This window comes from Pholcus phalangioides, unplaced genomic scaffold (assembly GCF_987345545.1).
Source record: "Pholcus phalangioides strain wild (caught in Gottingen) unplaced genomic scaffold, Ppha-v1.0 ptg000010l_1, whole genome shotgun sequence".
NCBI lineage: Eukaryota > Metazoa > Arthropoda > Arachnida > Araneae > Pholcidae > Pholcus > Pholcus phalangioides.
Window position 1 is genome coordinate 27,160,493 of NW_028301603.1, and position 20,628 is coordinate 27,181,120.

The 20,628-nt window shown below is 35.7% G+C and overlaps 1 protein-coding gene across 3 annotated transcripts; it reads left to right on the forward strand.

Annotated features, from left to right (window-relative positions):
* Window positions 1-1,745: 1,745 nt before the first annotated feature.
* LOC149081178 (uncharacterized) lies at window positions 1,746-20,015 on the forward strand. Of its 3 annotated transcripts, none has more exons than XM_089237964.1 (6): window positions 1,746-2,001; window positions 4,913-5,092; window positions 5,220-5,297; window positions 6,412-6,622; window positions 7,082-7,200; window positions 10,447-20,015. In XM_089237964.1, exons 3-6 carry the CDS (start codon window positions 5,220-5,222, stop codon window positions 10,876-10,878), a joined length of 840 nt encoding a protein of 279 aa, XP_089094090.1. In that variant the 5' UTR covers window positions 1,746-2,001; window positions 4,913-5,092; the 3' UTR covers window positions 10,879-20,015. The 3 variants fall into 3 exon arrangements, with proteins under 3 accessions (XP_089094090.1, XP_089094089.1, XP_089094091.1); XM_089237965.1 differs by having other exon boundaries at window positions 1,874-2,001; window positions 4,953-5,092; XM_089237963.1 differs by lacking the exon at window positions 4,913-5,092 and having other exon boundaries at window positions 1,748-2,001.
* The last annotated feature ends 613 nt before the right edge of the window (window positions 20,016-20,628 follow it).

Consider the following 20,628-nt stretch of genomic DNA (forward strand, 5'->3'; position numbering starts at 1 on the left):
ACAAGGGGGAAAAAAAACTACGCACATAACAAAGGCAAAAAAGACAAAAAACATCGCTATCTACTTGATAACGATCGGGTGCGGGGGCACTCAAGTTCAGGATTGGGGCTCAGACCCCTTTTTTTGTCTTTTAATTGTTCGGCGTTGCTTCGCTCTTTCCGCGGGCGAAATGGAGAAATCATTACACTCGAATTCACTAGAAACATCGGAGATTAGACCTTTCTCAGATGATAGTGTGTCATTAACGTTTATACCAGAAGGACCGGAGGCCTCCATGTCCATAAGTGCACCGTCTGAAGCTGGCATGCACGTATTTCGGAGTGATGACTGAATTGAGCTCACGATCACCGGTATCAAGGATTTAATTGAGTTGTGGAGAGATTCTTGGAGACTGGCATTTAGCTCCTTGAGAACGATTTCTCTAAGAGCGTTTACCTCTGCTTGAACAAGGGATCTGATCTCCTGTTTCAAAGAGTTAATGTCCGACGAAGTTGAAATATTGGCTCGACCAGCATACGACGTATCATTGGATTTGCACCTGGCTCGCGCAATGTTTATGGGGACATAATTTTCAGCTTTGTATTTGAGGACTTTCGCTTCAAAAACAAATGTCGGGCAATTACGGTCAGTGGCAAAGTGAGAAGCTTTGCAGTTTATACAAGAAACAGAGTTTTGACATTGGTCATAGTCATGGTTATCGCCACCACACTTTTTGCAAATTTGATTAGTAGCTCTGCAAAACTTTTTTCTGTGCGAATAGTTAAAACACTTTTGGCATTGTTTTGGTTGATCTATGAAACGGCGTGGATGGAAAATTAGGAACCACAATTTAACCTCACTTGGTATATTTTTACCAAGAATCGTGACTAATACCGTCTGCAAGGGATTATTGTCTTTGATGAAACGACGGACACTGATAACCTGGAGGTTTTCACTTTGGAGCTCATCTGCGATTTCGCAAACCGGAATATCAGTAGGGACATTATTGAGAACAAATTTAGATGAGATGGATTCTGTGAGAAGGAAAGGTTTGACAGGAATATCAAATATATTGACTATCTTCAAGATCTCCTTAGCTATTTGTGGATCACCTGTGGTAATCAGAAGCTCACCGGCACGGGTGAAGCGAATTTCATGAATATTTTTGGGGTTTGAAATTTGGCCACAAATGTATTTCTTCAAATCAATGGGTCTTGTTTTCGGAATAGCTTGCGGACCGGAAAGTTTGAGAGTAAAAAGACACGCTAGTTCGGAATGATCGATGATATCCATGTCGCAAATCGAGGACGACCAAACATTAAAAGGGTTAGGCACCTTACCTGTGCTAGACGAAGCGAAGGTCTCTGACTTGGCAGAATTCATGGTTGTTTGGAACACTTTAATACTATTATCCAGAAAATCTATGAAATTATCCTTGTTCTTGCGAAGGGCATTGTAACCACGTGGGGGAACATAGCCCTTACCTTGAGTCCGAACTTTATAAGATTTCACTTTAAATCGAAAAAATAATTTACGAAATATCAAAATAAATAATCACCGAACCACTAGAAAAGTATAGAATAATTCAAACACGTTGAAAGGAAAAAACGAGAAAAAAACAATTTTTTTTTTCGAAAAACGCGAATTAACACTAAGGAACTACCACACGTGCCTTCCAAAAAAAAACCGTGTGTTTCGTTTGATTTGGAGCAAGAGTGGCTTTGTATCAAAGCCGCTTGAAAGATTTGCTTTGTATCGGCTAGCAATAGTAAGGGAAAAACATTTCTGGCAACACTGGAGACCTTTCGATTGCTTCTTTCCCGCGTTATGCCATCCCGCAGATGTGGCGTTGAAATTGTATTTTTGATGGATAATAATTAATTGTTTAAAATAAGTCATACATGAATCATGGAGCCGGAATGTTGCCGTATTTGCCTGACGATATTCACGTCCCAGATGCTTGGTGTTTTGGAGAAATGCAATCACCGTTACTGTTTGGAATGCATCCTCAAATCATCAAAAGTGAGACAGATCCTTTTATTTATAATTAGAAATTTTTGAATTTAAGTTTATTGTCTTTCAAGTTAAAATGTGGCTGTCCACCAAATTATTTAACAGGCCAAGAGTACACACAGCTTGACTGGTTCTTAACGATCATTATGTGAAAAATAACGTAGTTTGGTTTGGAAAACGTTCTTTGATTTGGGAACAGCTAGAGTATAATCTCTTATGGCGATTTCTCCTTTGGCTAGAAAAACTTCGAAAGCATGACGAGAAGTCGCTAAGAATGAAACCGAGCTATGCTTTCAGACGCATCTTTCTTGCTGAAGGAAAAAAAATCGCCAAAAAGGTATAACACAAACATGTCAACATTGGCATGAAGTGTGTCAATAGTGATGAATGCTGAGCTTTGTTATAGGAGGAGGGGTACTCCCCTAAAACAGTAGAAACCGTGAGACACCCAGGCTCTGTCGCATGAAGCAATATGAGCACTTCCCCCGTCCCAAAGAAAATCCGGGCGTCACTAGCAAAACCAGAAATTATTGGTGTGTCAAAGATTGCATATACTGCATCGTAATTAAAATTATGTATATTGAAAAATCAAATGAATCAAGTGAAAGTGCAACAATAATAAACAATTATAGGAAGTTGCATGATAGAAAGACGGAGCATCCCATTGCACTCTGACAGTTCAGTCCACCCAGTCTAATTACTCTTGAAGGTCTTGCAAATTTCTTTAGGGGATTGCTCGCAAACAGTACCACCGGGTGAAGACATTGCAATCTCTTTAACGCAGGCAATGGTACCAAACTTACAGGAGCTGGAGGAGTCATCCCCTTATCTTCTCTGGATGTTGCTCAAGGAATTTCACCAAATTTTATTATCTTTCCTTTCGATATCTATCAACGTAATATGCAGAGTATCTATGGAGATAGGCAGCTCGGCGAATAGAACTCAAAAGGCATCATTTCTAGATAGCATGTGGCATTAATTTTTCAGTGCTGCCATTTATATTTCAGAAGCAGGGTTGGCAGGTTTTTGACACATGGCAGTTTTTGACGGTTTAAACTGTCACGTCAAAAACCTCAAATATTGCTTTTCGATATAAAAATTCCCATTGGAAATGCACACGTTAATTGCATGTAATGTTTAAAGTGACTATATTATACAAAGAACAAATATTTAATATGATTCTAAAATAATTTTCTACTCTCGACGAACTATTTTGGACAATGTTTTTTTTCGTATAAAATTTGAATGAAGCATAACATAAACTTTGAGGGAACGATTTATTCTTTGATTCAAGATGGTTCTTGACGTTCCAAAATTTTTTCCTTCAACTGCTTATATATGTTTGCATTGATATAAACCGTCTGCTGTCCTCTTTTTACAGCAGATAAGTGTTTAAAAAAGTTTATTACATCATGTATGCAATGTTGATTTCTGTTATTAAATTATCTAGATAACCACTGATACTTAAAACGATACTCTTATTATGCATAACATTGAAATATATCTAGCGATCAAAATACTAAATTGTAGGACTAAAATGTCATTTAATTTGGCAATGCTAGCTTGTATATGTCAAACTTAGTTATTCTTACTTTTGCACTATGATATGGTACATTTACTAGCATTTATAATGCAACGGTTTTCCAATTGAAGCTGTATCAAATGTGCAAAACAAATGCTTTGGGCATCAAGTTTTGTCAGCTCTGCTTTGGTTGAAAATACTCTTTAAAGCTCTGTGAATTTATACACCCTGATCCTAGAAATTTTTAGGTGAAAATAAATGAGTTTAATTAGTGCATTAACAGATGCTGCGTGAGAATTTTTATATGGAATAAAATTTTGGACGGATCAGAAAATTTGAAATATCAAAATAGGTATTTTTTCTCAGTAATTATCATTCTGAATATAAAACCCTTTAATCTAAATAAAAGTAAGTGTTTTGTTATTTAACATATCTATCAAGTTAACAAACTATTTGACATCATTGACAGTAAGATTTTGATAGTTTTAATACCAAGTTAGTTTCTGGGGTCAAAAACCTAACCCTGATGCCCTGTCATACATATTTTGAATAAGCAGTTCTATTCCACTTAGCAAATTGAACACAGGTAATAAGTAGTTTGGATAAATAAACCATAAAATTATATTTTATATGTTCTAGGCTCTTATGTTGAAGAATTCAAAATTGCAAATTATAATTAATATTTTGTTTTAATTATTGTAATAAATTAATGTTTAAAAATAAAACATTCTGGTATGCAAAAAAGTAAGTTTTTCATCATGTTGTGTACCTATTGTGTTCAAAACATTATCAAAAGGCATTCAAAACATTATCAAAAGGCATTCATTTAGGTTTTTGACGGTTTAAACCAGTTTTTGACGTCAAAAACCCAACCTTGTTCAGAATTGAAGTGAGTGATGTGTTATGATTGAATTACATTTGTATTGTTTGTATGTCTGTTGCTGTCTGTGGTGAGACTTTTTAAAGGGGAGATCAGCTCATATTCGCGTCTTGAAGTTGGGAACCACAGAAAACCAACTTCAGCCGACCACCACTGTGGCGATGGTGCGATTCAAACCCAGAACCTCACGACGCGAGTCCGTTGCTATGACCACTCGACCACCACACCAGCAGACCACATATGCTGTATTTCTGCCACTTGTGGACCAGTAATTTGTATATAAAGAGTGACCGTATGTCCTAGGCCTATATTTTACAGGATATTCCCATAATTTTGTCCATCCAAACTTTTTGTTTTATAAAACGTCAAGTTTTTTCCTTGGAGTTAAGATTGTTTTCATTACTAATAAATTATATCATGATTGCAGTCATATAAATATATTCATCTCATATATTTGTCAACATATGCATTTTTCTTTATTCGAATTAAATTTTGAATTGAGGTGTTTGTTTTTTCAGCAATAGTTTACAACTTTACTTGCCTTGACAATTTCTTTAGTGATAGCCCGTATTTTCATGAAAGAAACATGGTCACCCTAGGTACATATTAATACTTTTCTACTGGAACAACTTTCACTGGCCGAAGGTTGTTCGGCCACCCTTGGTCACGATCAATGCAGTAAAAGCAATGCATCAAAGGTATCTAATTGTATTGTACAAGAATGGTGTTTTGAACCAGATAACAAACTTCTTTTGTTTAATTACTTATTTAGGAATGCAAATTTTTATTTTTCTTCTAGAAAATAACAAATTGTTCTTTTTTCAGATGACAAATCGTTGTCCTATCGATAGGCTACAATTTGACAAAATAAAAGCTGTAGATAAAGGGGAATTCATTGCACAGGTAAGTTTCTTTTTATCCTTTTAGTTATTCCTAAACATTTAATATGAAAATTTGGCTGTAGCAGTTTTTTGTTTTGCCAATTTTTATTAAATTCTTAAAATTTTAGGACAATGGGGGTGAGGTTGTACCTGCTTTTCCTGGGTTATAAATTATAGATCACGGGACATAAAAAAGAGGAAAACATAAAGGAAAATCTTCGATTCTGTTAATGTAAGGTGTGGCACAGTTCAAAGCACGATACAATCGACATTAATAAAATAAATTTCAATTATAAAGTGAAATGGAAAAAAAAAAACAAAATGACATTATAGCTCATGCACGTACACAACTTACTCTCTGCAAATACACACTCTGATCCATCACTGGCACACAGACCTACCAACTCGCCAGATTTAGGTAGAAGACTATATAGTTGTTACCTTTCCTCCCACTTTCCAGAATTAGTGGAAATTTCTCCCTATTTTAGCCTAAAATTAGATTTTTTATATATTTTAGTGGAAAAGTTACGAATGAATACACTTCATTTTCGACTTGGGGAGAGGGGCGAAGAATTTGATGCTGAGTCTTACGCTGAAACAACGCATGCTCTGAAAACATTGGCTTCTTTTTTGTCATTGCATTTTCTACTAGCTGAATCATTCTTTTTACATGAAATGCTGCAGGTAGACGCGAGTTAATCAGACAATCAGATTAATTGAAATATAGAAACAATAGTGTTCTTTTACGCATGGCAATTCGTATCAATCCAGTGTCCCCTGTCTGAATGAATAATGTTGCAATGAGATTGACATCTCTATCAAATACTGAAAGAGAAATGGCAGCTTTATTTAATATAAGGTGGATTTTTTTCACCAGAAAATACTGGTGGTATCTTGCCATTGCACACATTATATGCCCAATGAAATGGATAATGTATGACATATCAATTTTTTCGAGTTTCAGGGGATTCAAAGCATACTGGGTAATGTGGAAGTACAGCATTATTAAAAGTTATTATTTTTCAGTCTTGCATTAAACATTGTATGCCAAGAGTTATGATGTTATTTTGCCTGTAATTGCTCGATGTATATGTACTGTATATTTACGATTTACTTTTGATTTTTCATGGACATAGATTCCAGTGAAAGAAAGAAAGAAAAGAAACGGCCCAATCTTTTATGATTTCACCAGGAAGTGCGAAAAATGTCATGAGGAGGGAAAACAGCTCATCTTATGTGATGGGTGTGACCTTGCATACCACCCACAATGTTTAGATCGCAAGTTAAAGAAGATCCCAAAACACGAATGGTTCTGTCCTATTTGTGTCATTGTGTTCGACAAAGTTGGTGAGTGATTTTTATGTGAATTTGTAATTCAGGGGAAAAAAAATTGTTTTCATGGCATGAGGGGCATGGGTAGTATTTCAGACCTGTGCTGTTGGTGATCGTCTGATAGCAGAAGAAGAGAGTGTGTTCCCCCCTTTAATTTCAGGTCAGCACATAATAGAAAAATATAGAGTATTTCTCTTTCTTTTTTATTATTCTTGGTGTTTTGGAGGAGGTCACTTATCTGCTGCACAAAATTGGAAAAATTAAATATGGTTTTTGAAAACGTGTGTGGCATTTTGCAGAGTTTGATGATTTCCACTGTGCCAGTTATAATGCATATCAGAGAAATTCTAAAAACCGGATTAAATAGTCTACTTCCGGTAACTGTTGTTAGCATAAATTTTGATATACACTAGTATTTTAAGAAACACATTTGCATCCTGATGTATTTTTCTCTATTTTTAAAACAAAAACCAGAAAAGAGGAAAAAGATAAGATTTGAAGAAAGAAAGAAACAGATGTTGAGTAAAGAAGAGGCTCATCGTGAAAGATCGCATTGTGTGCAGGCAAAGGAGCAAATACAGGTCATTGAAAACGTGGGTATTTCCCATTATTATGGTATTTATGGGTAATTTCTATTATTTCATTTAGAACAGTATATTCCATGCACTCATCTTATAGTTTCGTAAAATACATTACACTGACATCAGTTATAAGTCTTTTATATCATTAACCAGTTGATGATAACACTCCTCAACACTGATTTTATTCTCAGTTTTTTCAATGACTTCATGGTATTGATTCTGAATCTGGCTTTGGTTTTGTCAGATTGACTCTAGTTTTTGAGTTAAAGTGGACATTAAATTTCAATGGTAATACATAAGCAGCATGCAAATCACATTTGAAGTGTGCAAAATGTAAATCAATAATAAACTTAATATAGATAAGTAAGGACCACTGATTTTTGATCATGGTATAAATGAAATAATATATTGAGTAAAATAGAAAAATGAATGAAAAATTAGAAGTAAAGATTTGATGCAAAAATTAGTGGCCACAGACTGTATAGTCTGTATGTCGAAAAAAAACACAAGGCACGAACACACAGAAATGTAGAGCCTCTCATACACATGGTTTCTTGCCATCTACTCTGAATTCTATTTCATTACGACATTCTATTTTCTTCGCAACTTGCATTGCTAGGTAACAATCATTTTTCAAGGCGAAAATGTGAAGCATGATGTCATCATTTTTTCACTGTGGGTAAAAGTTCAAGTAGAGGTCTACACTATTATGTTGTCTGGGGAGGATCTTCCCCATCTTACTTTTCCAAAAGTTTTGAGTGGGAGCTTTGAATATGGTGAGATACTGGAATTTGATCATTAAAATTTTACCCTGAGCTTTACTTCTTCATAAACTGATAAATATTCATTGTTTATCTGATTGTGTTTGCAGTTGGATGCAATGCATCAAAAATCCCTCTTTCTTCTGCAAATTATTCCACCCATTTACATCCATAGTTAGAATTTTACAGACAAAAACATTTTTCCAAGGATGATGTCATTCTCTGCTAATATAAAAAGCTTTCAACAAGATTTTTCTGACTGATGTGAAGATGAATTCTGGAAAGAAAGAAAATTCAACTGCCTTTGCGGGGAATCGAACCCATGTCCTCTCACTTGCCTGGTGAGTGCACTAGGCTACAAAAACAACAAATCTCAATCTTTCCTTAGAGCTCAGGTGTGCTGAACGGGACTGTACATGGGCGGTCTGGCTTAACTCTTGCCGCAGCTCAAAGGTAGCGGCAACTGGGATTGCCAGCAGTTGTGAGCTTTGGGTTAGGTTCGACTGTTCGTGTACCATTGCTCTAAGCTCTAAGGAAAGATTGAAATTCATTGCCTTTGTCCCCAAAGCAGAATGTGCCAAAATCTGTGACGTATATGTCGCAGAACAATTAGCGCTACTGCAGGACAATTTGGGAGAATTTTAAGAAAAGTGCAAAAAAACACCACTACATGTATGGGGATTTTTACCGCAGAACATTTCCAGTCAGCTGAGGGCTTGTCTCAGAACAGTGCTAAGCATTCTGCTTTGGGGGCCTTTGTAGTCTATTGCACTCACCCAAGCAAGTGAGAGGATGTGAGTTCGATTCCCTGCAAGGTCAGTTGGATTTTTTTTCCTCAATTCGTCTTCACATCAGCCACCTGTTGAACATTTTCAAAAATGGTTTTTCCCCCACATATTTTTCTGCAATTCAAGGGTTTGCTGCAAGAAGACTTTGGAAAACCAATGTAGTCAACATAGCCCAAATTACATGCATTAAAAAAAATGTTGAAATAAAATATGTCTTAAAAATATGAGGTTATGGGCACTGAAGAAAATTATGACAAACAAATAGAGCACCCATTCGTGTTCAAAGCCCATTCAGTCCATTGTTAAAAGTTTCTGAGAGTTAAATTGGCTATACTTTAGCTCATTATATTCATCAAATACATTTAAAAATACTGAATTTTCCGTACTTGTGTAAATAATTCAACCCGAATCTATAATATGCTAGTTCTGATAGAATAAGTGATAGTGTTAAAATTTACTGAAATGCCAGATTTCCCAGGAAACACAGGTAAGTCAGTCACCCTAGTAGTAGTGTTAATTACAATTTATTATTTCTTTATCCATACAGTGGATCTCGCTTAGGTTTTCAAAAAACCACCATGAAATAATGTAAGCGGGAAAACACTTTAAATGGGAAATCTCAATGAGTACTAGTAATAGTTCGACCACACATGACAATAGGTCATTTTCAAGTGGAAATGTATATGGCATTGTATAAGCAAAATCCAATAGTAATTAGTTCTTTTAAATTTACTAAGAAAAATATCTGTTGAAATTTTCATTCACAAGGTTTGTGAATTAAATTATGATTTCATTCAACTGTAACCATCTCTACTTTCATAACATGTGGAACTCCCATTACAAACAGTAGTATTCTTAAACTTTTCATTCTGAAGATGTGTCTGTGCATAAGCCATGGCCATATTCGTGTCAAGGCTGGCTCAATAGTCATTTGCAAATATTTGCCTTTCCCTGATGCAAAGAAGCAGCATAGGCTCTCTACACACTGGCCCAGCTTGGCCCAATATTCCTTGACAAATATTCGCTAAGAACAAGAATAGAATCAGTTTTCCCAGAACACTCTTCATGTTGAAACTGACTGGTATAAACCGATTCATTAGAAACTCTTTAAAGAAATGTGCATGTACAGTTAAGTAGTACGGTCGACGCTTGTTACAATTACTCCCACATTATAACGACCATTCCATTATAGCAACTGATAAGGTAAGGGGGCCATTCTAGTATTATGTGAGCAGATTTTCAGCCATTTTTGACCCCCCCCCTTGATGACGTAAGCAACCTTCAACCCCCCCCCCCCCCCCGTCATCAACAGTCAGAAAATTCGACCCCCCCCCCCCTGATGCTGACGTAATACTTGAATGACCTCTTAGTTGTAAATATTTTCATATAACGACTATCTTTTTTTCTAATGTTTTTCCTTTCGATACGTTTACTGCCTGATATAATGTCTGTTTCTTACAGAATGATAGCGGGGTCATTTTTACGAGCGTCTACTGTGTAGTAGCATTCTTGAACTAGTTTGTCGTATCACTAGGTGTTTAGCACGTTGTTTTACCACCCTTAATTTTTTAAAGTTAATTGAGGCTCAAATTATCGAGATCTGGATTCACTTTTCATAATCAAGTTGAATCCTTTTGTAGACTTTTAAAAAGTCAATGTATGAATGAGAGTTGCCCAATGTTTTTGCAGATATCACTTCTTTTTTGCAGGGTTGTTCGAGTTGTTCATCACTCCCAGCTGAGGCATCAGTGATTTCTCAAGCAAACCAAAGTGATTCATATATTCCGCTAACAGAGCTGAAGGAAGATCTTGTTGGAGCTGGTTCTTCGAAGGAGAGTTATTCTACCCTTAGTTCTGATTTGGACTATATGGCTTCTGTGGAAGCCCATTCCATTCTCAGTGGTCCTGATTCGGTGGCTACAGTTGAAATCTCTTCTATCCTTGCTGCTTCCAATTCTATAAAGGACAACAGTCCCAAACTGCCCAAAGCTCGTCCAGTGCATAAACCTCCCTTTGACAAACCAATCACTTTAAAATATTTAAAGAAACATGTCTATTTTCTACCTACTGGATTACGTTTTGCTCGCAGTGATAGAGAATTTAAAAAATTCTTGGAAAACAAAGAAAGGAAATCCTCCTAAAAGTTGAAGAAAATCATACATTGACAACTTATGAACAATGCTCAACAAACAGATTTCCGTGAATTTTTTTTTTTGTTTTGGTCAAGGACTAACTCTCTATAATATCAGTTCTGATGAAATGGTTAAATCTGTAAATGCATAGAATATTTCATATGTATTGCGATTGGCCTATTAATTGATAGGTTATAATGATCTAAAAGGAAGAATATAACTAGAATTGGAATTCGTTCCAGTTATAGAATTTAATCCTTTGATGTTTGAGGTGCCAATACAGTAAAAGTCTGTTACAACAACTCAACACTATAGTCTGTTACAACAACTAGTTCACAAGTTCACAATCCAAAGAAAATTTTTTGTTATAACAGACTTTGTTATAAACAAATTTTTTGTGCTGTAGAATAGGGAGAAAAGCAAGCTGCAGTGGATCCCACTTAATAACGTTTTCCAGCTTAGTATACCTATGACTTATTTTCGTGGTCCCGATTCTTACTTCCATCGAGATTTCCTGTTTAATGTGTTTTTTCATGGTGGTTTTTTTTTTAAAAATTATAAGAGGAATCAACTACATAAATTTATCTTTCTTTTTCCTTTTAATGTTGCACTTTGTGCAACTGGAGTATTCGTTGCGCTATAGAAGTGTTCAATAATATTTAAAGCTGAGAAAATGTTTAAAACCTGTTTGTCCAATTTCGGAAAATTCCAGGAACACAAAGAGAGGGTGAGAGGATTTTTTCAAAGGAAATAACAACAATGTCAAGACCAGAGGTCATGCCCAACCAAAACACCTACATATAAAATGGAGTGTTTTCCATCTTCTATATAGATAACAAGAAGATAAGATACAGCATGTGATCTTGTCTATGGGGAGGTGTTGCCATTCCCTGTTCATAAACACCCGTGGGTGAAGAGATTTTTAAAAAAAAAGTCACTCTCTGGTCCACATTTTATACATTCTTAATGAAAGGAAAATATTCAGGGATTTCCATTGTCGTTATAGGAAATGCGTTTCGATTTTCATTCATAAGTAGCTCGCTATATAAGCAAATATTTTTTGAATCTTTAACAATCACTTGTGAATTGCGAGATTCATGTTATAACAGACTTATGCTGTATATTGGCTTTTCCTGTTTGAGTGTGTGTGGGCGAAGCCTTAAGTAGTTGTTTAAAAAATACATGAATCTATTTTAGTAGTTTTTGAATGAATTCTTTGTGTAAAAATTTGATCACGTTTCATAGCTGCCAAGTATGATTTTGATCTCATCTCCTGAGCTTCCAAAAAACTTATTTTTCCTGCATTTTGACTACATTGCAGAAAAAAAAAATTGCTTTTGAGGGGAAGTAATTTTCGAAGAATTCATCCATAACAAGTCCATTACCTGTGTTCCCCTCCCAAAATGACCACATGTGTAATAAATTATCGCCGTTGTATCAACAAATCACAAGGAAGTGTTCCACTTTAGCAAGGAAAAGACAAAATTCACTAAATGGCCTCTGTGATTTTGGCAATACGACCTGGGTGACTATACTGTTTGCCCCATTTTTCATATGATTGCAGCAATGGTAGGTAATTCAACTTGCTGCTGGTTAATAATAATAGTTACTTTTGCACTAATTGCAGATGCAAGGGCTATCACAATAGTTTTTCCAAAAGGGGAAAAATCCCCACAATTTTAATTTCATTAATTAAAAATCACCAGAGACAGATTTTGCCACCTCTGGGCTATAAAAATTTTGAGCCCTTCTCCCATTTCCTTCCTCTCTCGTGATTTTGCATAATTTTTTTTGAATAATTAAAATAATTATTCCAAAAGAATTTAGCTGGAGAAAAAGTTGGTTGGGTGTGTTTTTTTTCCATCAAAATGATGTCACATGCATAAAAGAAATTGTCGCCAATTGATCAAATCACAAAAAAGTGTGTAATTTTGGCAGGGGGAAAACCAAAATGTGCCAAACACCTAAGTTCATACTCTCTTTGGTCGGATCGGTGGTGTGTATCATGTCCATATGACCATACATCCCGTTTGGTCTGTCTTTCTGACCCAATGTTGGTTTTAATTCAAAGGAAACTTTATACTACAGTCAAACCTTATGTCCCCCCCCCCCATGTCTGGGTTGAACAAATCTTCCATTTCTAAGCTTTACATGTGTTAAACCGTGATTTGATATAATGCTGAACTTGTTATACCACCAGAATTCTGCTAAATGAATGGTGGCCTTAAATTGGGTTTGAATGTAGTTTGTGGTGGCCAGCACAAGTTCTCTAGAGGGGAAAGTCTCTACTGTAAAGAATAATGTTTGGTGACACTAAAAAAAACATTTTTGAAATAAATTATATTTGATTACATTACACAAATATGGAAAATGTGATGGCAAACAAACATCTTCCTCCAATGATGTCCTAATGTACACTCCCCCCCCCCAATGTTGTAAATTCCTTTTTTTCTTCCAGGTGCACATATGGGTCGATAACAGCCCTTTCTGTCAGAAGGCCATTAAACCTTAGGAAGTTCCACCTCTTTCCCACGCTGCTTTGTTTTTAAAAATCCCTTATAATTGTGTATGAGGTATGTTCAAAAAGTATCCAAACATAGCTTTCCATTCGTGAACCAATGAAGCTGGGGATGCTTGGTTTGGTGCATGTATGTAGGCAATCCTAGTGCACATGCTTGCATTTTTTCCTGCCTTCCAGCAGACCACAGATGAGCAAGAAAGTAAATGAGCTGTGTTGCATTTTGTTTTTGACAAAATGGCAGGAAAAACTTGATCAATGCTACTGAATTGATAATGATAGAGCTGCTGCCAATCGTGACGCAGAACCTCTTAGTCAGTGTTGTCAAATTTTCTCTCCAGGTAGATACCCATTTTCCCCCTCCCCCGGGGGCTAAATTTTTTAGGCTGAAAAAACCTGTTGTGTTTTTTGTTTTTTTTTTTGGAAAATTGTTTTTGAAGAAAATGTGTTGCTTTCAGGTTGAAATTTTCTCTTGAGGTTAGTTTATGTATTCCAAAAATGGCTGCATATCCCTATTTTAGGTAAGCATTTAGGTATGAGATTCACATATTAAAATATGTTACAAGCAAGAAAGTGCAAGCAGATAATGTAACTATGGACCTTAATTTAGCAAATATACCCGATATGTAATATGTGATAAGCATATCCAAAGAAATTATTACTTATTTACGTATAATGCACAATAATTTTTCACACACACACACAAATCCTTGTATAAATAAATTGAAGCCTCTGTGAAGAAGTAAACCAATGTATGTAAACTGAATTTTCATTCAAAAAATATTTACATGTTTGCATTACATTTTTATAAGTTTTATACAGGTACATCAGACTTTCATAACTGAAATATCAAGTGGCAAAAATAGCATTATCTCATAATGAAAAGAAAATAACTTTGTGAGATTCTTGAATTGAACATTGGTAATGAACACCTTCAAGTGAAACAGATCAAAAAGTATAGTTTTTCTCCGAAAATAAGACCTAACCAGAAAATAATTTGATTTAAAATGAAGCCTGATTTTTCAAGATGCTCATAATATAAGCCCAACTCACCAAAAATTAGCCTGTTAAAATCGTCAGCCAGATGAAGGCATTCTGTTACTATACATGACAGGTTGTCTTTTACAGTGATATTAATATACAATAATGTTATTGACATTTGTATTTAATGATAATTCACGCTGTTCTGTAGTTTTAAGTTCCCAAAAATGGCTAATTTGGACAAGTGGAAAACACTTCCAGAGTAATGAATCTTCAGAATGACTGCTATCTCCTCTTAACAAGATCATTTTTAATTATTACTGCTCTTTTACAAATATTTCAGAATTTAATTTAATGAAGCAGGGATATTTTTCAACAGTGAAGAATTCAAGAAAAATAGAAGCACGGTACTAGCTCCTGAAAGTTTGGGTTCGATTTAAAAAACTTTTTTGAAGATTCTGGTCACATAGCTAAAGGTTTTATTTTTGATGGATCAGGACACTTTTGAATAAATTTTCTTCGGGGTTTGAAAAATTTGGGCACCATTGTGATTTCTCAGAATTTTCATTATCCAAATTCATTTATTTTACCACAACCAATCTTCTTGCTACAGCTCTGCATACAACTCAAGGTTCAAATACAGTTATGCAGAAGTGGGTGTGTTTGTGTTTGTACAATTATTCCCTTATTGTATGGTCAATTTTATTAATCAAATACATAGTTTAACATGCACCAAAAATGTATATTCAGACATAATGTAAGATGTACTGAGTTAAAGCAGAACGTGGTCAGCATGACTTTAACATTGCATCTCCTGAAATTGTTAATCAAAATAGATCCAATTCTAATGTTTGCCTCGTCTGCAAGTCCTCTGATCAAGATTTGATGATCCTTTATCACCAGGTTTTCACTTGAGCAATACCAATCTCATTTCTGAATGCTAAGGCCTACCAGAACATCATCCATTTTCCATTGATGTGTGGCTATCTTTGAAGCGGTTGTACCACTCCTTTATTGGGGTGGTACGGTTGTTTGTCTCCGAAAGTTTGTTAAATCTTGAGGATTGTTTCCACTCTCTGAATATGCCAAGCTTGCCACAAAATTTAATGCAGTAGCATTGTTCTGCTGAATGCAGTAACAAGTTTTTGCTGCCATTTTCTCAAAAATGAAATGCAATATGTTGGAAATAACAATGAAAAATTACTTAAACGAAAATAAACAACACACTTACACATCTCATCTATCATGGTCTGCTGGTGAATGGCAGCTTCTGTAGGCTGGTAAAAATGCATGCATGTGTACTAGGATCCCCCTACATATATGCACCAAACTACAACTCCCTAGTTTCACTGGTTCACACATGAAAAATTATGGTCAGATACTTTTTGAACAAACCTTGTATAGGTAAGGAATTCTGACCTGCTTAATCTCTTGGCAGCTATGGTATGTATAAAATCGTAGATTGACCAAAGTCTGTCTCTCAAACTTTTGCAGAATGAAAACTAAACAATGTATATTTGATGTAATGCGCTGCATATTACTTCTGAAGAATCCTTTTACACAATACTAGTAAGAGAACTTATAGCTAGGCCAGGGGTCTTCAATGCATAGCTCTGGCCCTTTTGGTGAACCAAGCTTTTTGATGTACATGTGTATGCAGGGCTGTTTTAAGAGCATCATGGGCCCTACCCCAGGCCAAGGGATTTTTTCTGAGGCCCAACCTGGCAAATTCTTGAAAATTTCAACTAGTTCTCATTATTGTGAGGCCCCCACTTCTCTCGAGGCTCCTGGTCCATGCATTAAGGCGGCACTGTGTATGGTATAGCTGAATGGGCAACAGTTAAAGTCATCCGAGGTAGGCTATTCCCAAAAGTTCAGTTTCCTTCAAGACAGAGTGCGTCAGAATCACATATCTCATGATGTGTTAATAACTCAACAAAAGTCATTTGGCCATTTTGTAAGAAACAACATATAATGAAGTTTGATTGACACCACAAATGAATTTATTGAAATGTCAAAGCTCAATATGGAATTTGTTAATTTTTGTTATGTAGTGATTTGGCAGGAAAGGTTCTTGTATTCTTTGCCATCTTTCTCATGAATTTATCTCTTCGCTATTTTTATTTGAGCTTAATTTCATGCTTAATGTATACGTGTGTTCATGCAATGTATATACAAGTATTATATATATACTAAAACCTTTTTTTTTTGGTATGTGTGATTTATGAGGCATTGAACATAAATAATATTCATGATGAGACATGTAAGATCTCATTGGTCAGTTGGCAAAAGTTGATAAAATTTGAAGTGATAACACCGTTGAATTTTTTCTTCTAAAGAACAACATGGTTTATGAAGTTGCCATCCCACAGTATTGAAGTATCATATACAAGGTTTGTTCAAAAAAATATTCCACTATAATTTTTTTGTGCATAAACAAATATAGCTAGGGAGGCATGGTTTCGTGCACGTATGTAGGTGAGTCTAATGCCCATGCTTGATTTTTTTCATGCCTGCAGAAGCTGCCAGTCTCCAACCGACTGCCAATGAATGCGGAAGTGTAAGTGAGCATTGTCACATTTTTGTTTAGGACAGAATGAAAAACCTTAAACAATGCTACCACATTAAATTTTGTATGAATCTCAGTGATTCTCAAGTAGAGACAACCCTGTAGATTCAACAGGCCTTTGGAGACGAAGCAATGGGTACTGCACAGATAAAGGAGTGGCACAATCATTTCAGAAGATGGCTTCACATCAATGGAGAGTGAAGCATGTTCTGGCAGGCCCTTAACATCCAGAGATGAGATTGTCATTGACTAATTGAGGACTCTGATAATGCATGATCATTGATTCACCATCAGAGAACTTGCAGTTGAGGTGCGCATCAGTGTAGGATCTGTTCATTCTATTTTGGCTGACAATTTGTTTTTCAGGAGATCTCAAGCTGACAGTATTCTTTGACTCCAGTGGTGTGGTTCATCATCAAAATGCACTGCACTGCTACTACCAAGAGGTTCTGCATCTCAGTTGGCAGCTTGATTAATACAGTAGTGTTGTTTTTTCTGTCATTCTCTGTCAAGGAGAAAAAAAATGCAACGTTACTCTCTTCCTGGCTCGTCTGTGACGACTGGCAGCTTCTGCAGGCAAGAGGGGAAAAAATGGTCCAAATCTCCCTAGCTTCATTAGTGCATGCACAAAAAAATTGTAGTCTGATATTTTTTGAACCAGGGTTGGCAGGTTTTTGACGCATGACAGTTTTTGACGCATGACAGTTTTTAACGGTTTAAATTGCCATGTCAACTTTCAAATATTGCTTTTTAATATAAAAATTCCTGTTGAAAATATACACGTTAATTGTATGTATTGTTTAAAGTGGCTGATATACAAAGAATAAAACGTAATATGATTTTAAAATCTCTACAGAATTATTTTGGACAATATATATGTGCTTTTTTTAAATAAAATATACAATTTGAATAGAGCATAGCATAAAAGCTGAAGGAAAAACTATGCAACTATTTGATGTTCTGATGAAATTCAAGATGAAATTCTTGACCTTCAAAAAGTTCTTGCTTATGTAAGTGAATTGAGCAATATAAACCAGGGGTGTGTGGCCAACCTTTTTCCAACCTGTGGACACAATCAAGATTCTTTTTGACATATTGTGCCACTCGACAAATTTTAACACACGGACAATACTTCCCATTTTTACAGGATATGAGCATTGTCTAAATTCCTGTAAAATATTGTTCGACTGTCCTCTTATTTTTGTAAAAATGTTCCATTTGTCACTCTTCTGAGTTTTAAATTGTTTTATTTTTGAGTCATAAATTTGATTATCGCAACACACATTGTATTTTCTTATGCAATATTGTTCATCTCACCTACCCCATGTTGGGCACAGATACCTAACCAGTTCATAGCCTGCCACTTTGTCTCAGTGAAGAGATTTTATCAGTTGGTCGAAAACTAGGACCATGGAAAATGTGCACTTATGTGTTGTGAACCTAACGTGAAGCTTGTTACTGTGTAATACTTGTTATAGTACTGCCATCAATTTTTCAAACTATGAGTGAAGTGTAATGATGGAATAATTGTATCGTTTTAGGCCTATTGCTCTCTGTGACGAGGTTTTTTAACAGAGAGATCAACTTGCATTCACGCCTTAAAGTTGGAAACCACGAAAGGTGGCATACACAGAAGACTGAGGTATGGGGGGCCCCTCCCATCAAATTTTATAAGAGGGTTTAGTCCCCCCCCCCCATCCCACAAGAATTCATTGATATAGAATGCATGTCCCCCATATGAATGATCCCAAATCTTGTACGCATCCAGCAACTATGCCCGAAGATGAAAAAACGAAACCTATGGAATTTTTAGAGTATCTGTGACATACTAAATATAGGTCTAGCAGCCCATCACTCACAAGAAAAGGATTGTTTAAAAGTTAGAATTTATTTTTGATTGAAAAATTAAATAGGATTTAATTAATTTTTGAAAAGCGCTCGTGTGTCACTTCTGGTATCATGGTGTCCCACAGGTTGACCACCCCTGATATAAAGCATCTGCTTTACTCTTCATTACAAACAGGTGTTTAAAAAGTTCTTTTGTTCCATATGCGTATGTAGTTTTGATTTGTGTTATTAGATTATCTAGGTCAGCGGTTCTCAACCGGTGTTCCGCAGCTCTGCTCAAGGGGGAAAAAAAGTAAAGGCAGACTTGAAAAAATAACTTTGATAATTAATAAAAAATAGGCCTACGGGGCTTGGTAGAAATTATGTATCAGGGCTCCAAAAGTCATCCACTCCAAAAAGTTGAGAACCATTGATCTAGATAATCACCAATAGTTGAAACCAATACCCCCTATTGTGGTGGTCAAGTGGTCATAGTAACGGACTTGCATCGCAAGATCCCGGGTTTGAACCCCACTGTCGCGGTTGGCTGAAGTTGGTTTTGTGTGGTTCCGAACTTCGAGGGGCAAATAAATACAAGCTGATCTCCCCATTAAAAGGTCTCGCCACAGAGAGCAACAGGCCTACAACTGTAAAATCATAACATTACACTTCACCAGGGCTCCCACTTGAACTACTTTTTCGTAAAATGTCCTACTTTTGTCACCAAATCCTATCTACATAATTCGTGTAATAGGTTTTAATTGAGCAGGGAATCATCAATATATTGCCAAATAGTACAAATGTTGTAGATTGCAATTAATGATCTTGCCAAAGCAGAAATTGTATCATTTTTCAAGTTTATTTGGGGGGGGGGTGTATGTGGACCATTTGGTTTATTAATTTTTCAATTGCTTAGTTTTGAGGGTTCAACAAGTAGAGTAGTCATTAAAAACTTGTCTGGATGGGAAAAATAATTTTGTATTTACTTTTCATGGTGTTGGACAGTAACTAGCAATCATCATTCAAAATTATGGTGCACATTTTGTGTATAGGTGAAACAAGTTTGCATTACAAAGCAGTTGGATACATAGGTCTATTTTAGTGATTCTGATGCCACCCAATAGCATTCCTTTGTCTTCTGTATTTTTAGGGCATACAGAGACATAAACAATGTATACAATACTCGGCAAAGAGCTAGAAATGAAATTCTTCATTTTTCCAAAACAATTACATTGGTATTTAACAGTAAAATGTAAACAAATATCTTTAAAAAAAGGATGGCAACGCAATTCGCTTATTTACATCGGAACTTGTAATTTACATATTTTGCACACTGTGTTTTTGAAAGTGGTCTCGAAGCAGCGTCATTCTTAAAAATCTTACATGCCTTTATAATTTGCTGTACATTGTCAAAGAGAGTTGACAGCTGTGGAAGACTCCCAAAAAAAATGTAATTTATAATTTGAGGCGAACAGAAAAGAATTTTCTGTGGTTGCAAGTGCACTGTTTTGGTTGAAAGTTGTTTTTGCAACCAAGTCATTTCTGTCATTTTGCTTTGACTGATATAGGATAACTGAAATAGTGCTATAAAACAAGAAAAAAAAAACTTGTAAATAAAAATAATTTTAGGAATTTTTTTATTCTATGATTATGTTGTCTGGGAGGGGGGAAATACTCGCCCCATCCTACATTTTCTAATTTTTTGAGTGTGGGAGGCTTTCACTCATAGTTCAAAAAATATGTGGTAGATAGCAGCACTATAACAAGCTTCAAGTTAGGTTCACAACACGGACAGAACTGTTTCGTGTGACTGAAAAGCTGATGACAGATCAAGGTGGGCCAAGTGTAGAGATTCCACCACCAT